Source organism: Anguilla rostrata, chromosome 6 (genome assembly GCF_018555375.3).
Source record: "Anguilla rostrata isolate EN2019 chromosome 6, ASM1855537v3, whole genome shotgun sequence".
Lineage (NCBI taxonomy): Eukaryota > Metazoa > Chordata > Actinopteri > Anguilliformes > Anguillidae > Anguilla > Anguilla rostrata.
The window spans coordinates 26,231,316-26,237,315 of record NC_057938.1 but is presented as its reverse complement, the minus strand read 5'-3'; the positions used below and the strand labels follow the sequence as shown (position 1 = coordinate 26,237,315).

The 6,000-nt window shown below is 36.5% G+C and overlaps 1 protein-coding gene across 3 annotated transcripts in view; it reads left to right on the top strand.

The window, feature by feature from the left end:
- Nucleotides 1-398: 398 nt before the first annotated feature.
- snx9a (sorting nexin 9a) overlaps nt 399-6,000 on the top strand; it is a 49,308-nt gene continuing 43,706 nt past the window's right edge. For 2 of the 3 annotated variants that reach the window (XM_064339251.1, XM_064339250.1), the window contains exon 1: nt 399-745. In XM_064339251.1, the coding sequence (XP_064195321.1) occupies nt 734-745 (12 nt within the window). In that variant the 5' untranslated portion in view covers nt 399-733. The remainder of the gene's footprint in view (nt 746-6,000) is intronic. The other variant, XM_064339253.1, reaches the window with a different exon arrangement.

Here is a 6,000-nt window from a genome sequence, read left to right as displayed (position 1 = left end):
TACAGAGATCTTACATTAATATTTTCACCTGTACTTTTATGATTAACTTTTCTATTTAACATATTTACATATTTGCTGCATGTTGTTTTACTTTGGTTGGAAACTTCAAATGTATCTCTTTTTACAGCAGCTCACATCACAGAAGCTTCTCTAAATTCCTTAAACTACAATCAAGGATTCAAAGATTAGGCTAGTGAATGCTACACAAATGTATCATTATTATTATTATTATTATTATTATTATCATTAGCTTGTTGTTGCTATTATTATTATTATTATTATGTTCTGTCGAAACAGAATAATAATAATAATAATATGGAAGAGAAACTGTTAAACTGTATCTACAGACAGTTAGCAAACTAACTTGTCATAAATGTCTTGGCGAGCGTCCAGTAGGCTATCTTTCCGGTTTTGTTCTCTTCGTGTGGGAAAAGCAGCACCAACACCAAGTTAACTCGTTAGCTCGAATTATTCGATCGAAAAATCGTGTATGTCTGCCTCTTGGAAAGTTCCTCGTTCAGAAGTATCCGAAATGAATTTTCGCTTTCTCGGGTCAAAGGGCAATCTGTATTTAGTGATGTATTAAAATTAGTCTAGCAAGCACTCCCTAAGAAGAACTGCCTTGTTTTCGCCCAGTGCACGGAGAAGAAATGTCGGGTTGAGGAATCGTTAAACAAAAAAAAAACAACACGTTTTTTGTTCTTTAAATAAATGATTAATACATGCAACAATAATGGCAAACAAGGTAGGATATCTTTTATCTAGTTGCTTTGGAAGTTTGCTTAATCCATTTGGATTTCGTCTAATGCGGCTGATTTGGGGGGAAGCTAGGAAGACAATTTCGGGCTATGCTGAACTGTTAAGGCTAAATGTGTGCTTTGTCAAAACACTCTTGAATGTTGTGCAAGGTTTTCTTTGAAATTGGCATGTGGATTAGATTATTGTCACATAAATGGCAAAACACTACAGAGGTACGTGTAAAACATGAAAATTCTTGAAATATTAAAAGTGTCTTGTGACATTTTACACTCCTTCCAATGGGGTCACACATCCTGATGTATCCTGGGAAATGTAGTGCATGTAAACATGACGTTCATCAGACTAAAAAGTAGGCTAAAGAAACACAACAAGTTTAAGGAATGTAATGAATAACACATTTCTTTTAATCTCCACGTGTGCGCTCTTAATACAAATGAATGTAGTTTTAAAGCTTTCATGAGTTGTCGGTAAAGACAGGACACGTGAAGTGGACCAACTGTTGCTGAATGACTAACTTAACGTAAATGTCTGGTTGTTGGGTAGGCTGTGTGCTGACGTTTACATTTATTTTTGAATGTGTACTTTTGTTCTGACGGGGCTATAGCGAATGTAGACTATAGGCTACCTACTTTCAAATGCTAATAAAGTATAGGCTAAAGAAGAAGAATTTCACAGTTAACCATATTAAGTTAGGATGACTTCAAACATAGTTGGTGTTTTCGATTAAAAAAAAACGGATCAGATTGTTTTTGGTTAAATAGGCTAGTTATTTTCTTCAGATGTACTTTGCTAAGCCAAGAATAGTTGTTTAAAAGTAGGGTGGGCTGATGTTCGGAAACAATTATTGTATTGCTATTTTGTCTTTAACGCATCCTAGCCTTAAACGTTAAATGTCTTGAATTGTTTTCACTTTCTTATTTTACGTAACATAAGCGAATTCGTCTAGTCTGCAAGGCATTATTTTAGGTCAAATTATCAAGGTGAGCAAATCTTCTTTCGCGTGTTTCGGAGAACGTGGTTTCCAACATGATTACAGCACTGTAAACCCTGCCTGGTTTGTACAGTAGGCCTGTATTAACGTAACTGGATCACTGTAGTAATGCCAGATAAAGCACTACAAATAATCGTCGATGAGGGTGGTAGTGTAGTCCTCGATGCGATTGGTGGTTTAAAACATACTTAAACGCTTTTGGAATTTCGCTTGAAGTGAAAGTCTGGTTTAAATCTTGACTTTCATAAAGCGATTCATGCATGGTAGCCTATAAAAATTGTCCTGCTTTATATATCAGCTCGCTTTTTTGTTTGTTTTTTTTATTTTTATTATTATTATTTTTTTTTAATCTCGGCAAAATCATTAATTAAGTGGCTCTGAATGCTGGACCATGTTTTCAGATGACCTATGCTTTTCCCACTGCTGCCAACATTCACAGAAAGGAGGCAACATGAGCTCTGCTGTTCATTCGTTCCTATACATAACAGAATGTGAGCCTGCTGGTTTTTTGAGGGAAATCTGTCTGACGAGTCTTATTAGTGCTGTGCTTTGCCTGTGGAAACCATGAGATTTTTTGTGTGAAACATCCTTGGAATTAAAATATCAAATTAGGATCTAAATCCTCTGATATATTTCAAACGTGATAGCTTTCAGATAGGGAAGGTAATGAGAGGGTGTAGTGATACTGTATTAGAATATATAAAGTCTAACTTATTGCCAAGGGATTATTTTTCCATTAAACAGTGAGGTGTCTTAACATCTTTAAAAAATATGTTAAGATATGATGTGTTAATGTCTTAATGTAATGTGGAATATTTTGTTACATTTATTATACAAATAGGCCTACTTGGAATTAAATGAATAAAAATCACTTTGAGATAGATTTTATTTATGAAAGTTGCTATATAAATAAGGCTTATTATTATATTAAAATGCAGTATAAAAACTGGAGAATGTAGGTGGAACACTGGCTTTTAAAAAATATTTTCCATTTCATATATGGCAGGTAAGAATGCATAGAATGCAGCTTTTAAAGCTTATACTCCTGTTATAGTTGTGGCAAGTACACATTTGGCTATTTTTTTAATTATGCAAATGTTTACAATGAAGTCAGCGTCTTTAAATATGTGCCGTTGAATGTGAATGACGAGCCTGTCATGACAACCTTATAAGTCCTTCTGGATAAGAGATTCAATTAAATGGGCTAAGTACAGTATCCTTACAATGTTGAAGGATATGCTGCATAATGAACTTCCAACCAAACGTGTTCTGCGGGTTATTTCCTCATAGAATCTTCGATTGTTATAGTCCAGGGAGTTTCTCAGCAGGGTGTGATGGGTACAGTTCATGAGTATTTTTCAGAGGCGGTTTTGCTTTGCTGTTACTGAAATAACCTTTGCGCCTCAGCCTTAAGTTCTGGCACAAACATGTCTGACATGACATAGGCTTTACTTTACTGTTCTGGTTGGTGACTTGCATGTGACTCATAAAGCGTGGAATCAGGTGCAGGGAGAAAGAGGAAATTACATTTGTTTTTCTGCTGTTATTTTTTTTCCTACAGAATTGCCTGACCTGTCCATTTCTCATCATTTCAGCAGTTTTGTCATCAGTTCAAAATTTCAGTTCAGCTTGCATAATTCTTGACCTTTATTTATTTATTTATTTAAGCACAAAGTGCTGGAACCCTCTTGTTTCTGTGGTGAGTATTAGGGGTCCCAGCACAAAGTGCTGGAACCCTATTTTATTTGTAGGAGTTATTATTACTATTATAAATTTTTTAGGAAACTTTACACAAGGGTCGCAGGTTGTATGCTTTATAGAAGGAGCGATTTTCGGCACCGATTGGACACTTGGTTGAAAATAAAAATATTTAAAGGGCATAACTCTTGCCCTGTTAGGCCTAGAGAGATGAAACCAAAGTCTGTCGATGCACCTCTTCACAATGGGCAACTTTGTTACTTTGACAAAAAGGTGTGGCAGGTAGATTTTCTGCCATTTTGAATGAATAAAAAAACACTTAAGACATCTCCTCCTGCAAAGTTTGACTAACATGCACTAACATAACAAGTCTTCCTTGGCGTACCAGGCTTTTTGTGATTTCTGAGCTCACCAGTGCTCTCTTTCTTCTTCATGATGTTCCAAACTGTTGATTTTGGTTAGCCTAAGGTTTGGCCTATGTCTCTGACATTTGTTTCTTCTTATGTCTCAGCCTCATAATGGCTTCCTTGACTTTCATTGGCACAACTCTGGTCCTCATCTTGACAGACACCAATAACAGACTCCAAATGCACTCAAAAGGCTGGAATCAAAACTAGATACTGAAATCTCTCTTATACCTGCAGTAAGGAACTCATTTAGCACACGTGACTAGTCAGAAACACCTGTCATTCCATTTGCCTGAACATATTGATGCTCTGAAAGGGGGGGACTGTTTATAAAAAGCATTGTAATTTCTACTTAGTGAAACCAAAATGTATTTTTTAAAAATACCCTTAAATAAAAGCTGTGAATGAGCACATGTGAATTGTTTAATTACAAATCTGAAATCATGAAGTACAGAGCCAAATCAAGGAGAAAAAGACCCGTGTCTAGCCATCAACAGTTCATTAGCTGGGAGCTTGAGTCATCCCTTTTTTCCAGGTGTCCTTAATCTAGCAATTGATTTCCAAAACACTCAAGGACTGTTGGTAAAATCACTCCAGGACCTGAGGTATACACTTATGCTCATAAACTTTCTGTCAATCTGTTCTCATAGATAATATGCCAAATTCGGCAGCTTTACTAATGTATACGATGACCTGTAGCCTATATTTCCACACTTTCATTATGAGTTTTAAAATTGTATTTTGACATGCAGACCTGGATTCTAGCTAGACGTGGTCGTAACGTTTCACAATTCAGTGTCGCCTTTTGTTCTTTATAAAGAGCAAATTAACGTTTGAATGCTTCCATTTAATTGAGGGCCGAAGGTGAGAACCAATTCTGATTGAATGACGCCACGGCTTTTTATCTGACTATTGAGGTTAAGTGCGACAATGTGATAGATAAGTCTATTTCTGTATCCTCACTGCCAGATAATGTATTTTAAAGGTATGTCTAGACTATATATCAGTACTGGCTGGGGAACCTTGTTGTTTTGTGCAAGCTATTTGCTATACGTTCTAGCTACATTTATTGATAAGCTCTTGATTGACAGGTGATGCTGGTCTTATGTCCCTCGATGAAATATTTTATTGTGTCCTAATCTTACAATGGAATTGGCATTGTGGTATAGTTAAAACAGTAAGAACAGAAGTTTTCATTAAATTGAATAACAAATATTGCCTTCCAGGAATATGGTTCCCCTCTCCAGTTGTTTGTACAATCTCCCAAAAGTGTTTAATAAGTAGCCAGACAACTGATGAATATGCATTATGGGATGCAATGTTAAATGTCATGAAAGTACTGATTGCAGTTTATTATTTGCACTTTGTTGAGTAAGACTTGTGGCTCTGTAGTTTCCCCTGAACACAGGTTTAGGTTTTTAATGGAGGCCTATCAGGGACAAGCCACATGTCACAACAATGTCTGTAGCATTCCGATTGTACTGTTTTCTCAATGGTTTACAATATTTCTACTGATGATGCCTAAAGTACTGAAATGCTTTTACTTTTTGGTGCTAATTTTCAGTACTGGCAGTTATTAAAACTAATGCAGAAATTTGGTTAATGAGACTGTAAAGGCAAGTTTCTAATGAACAAAGCTATTTTTATTCCCTGCACTCTCTGCAGTGTTCCAGCGCTTTCCGCCATCACTCACTGCCAGGCAGGCACAGAGCTGCAGTCTTCTCAGCCAGCAGGCTCTGAGTGCCTGAGATGGGTAGTTTTACATGGAGAGCTTGGTTGGTTTGCTGCAGCCCTGGGGTCTGTTTGTTTCTGCTGTCCTGTCCTTTAATTCAGATATTAAAATGAGGGGTTGGACCATTTACTTAAGTAAACCAGTAATCCCAGTAAGATTCTTTACTGTATAAGAAAAAATAGGCCAGTCCGAAAATCGGATGTGTTTTGTCTTATGAAAACTAAAGACGCAACCAATATTAAAAAAAATAAATAAAAAACTGCTATGTTTGCCCACTCATGTATGTGGTGTATTCACACTAGCCTAAAGTTATTAAGTCTCTCTGCCTTGTATTGAGGGTGTCTGTCTGGAGCTTGGTTCTTCAGTTAGCCATTGGAAGCAGTGGAGATGCTGCTGGTATCTGAACCCAGCTC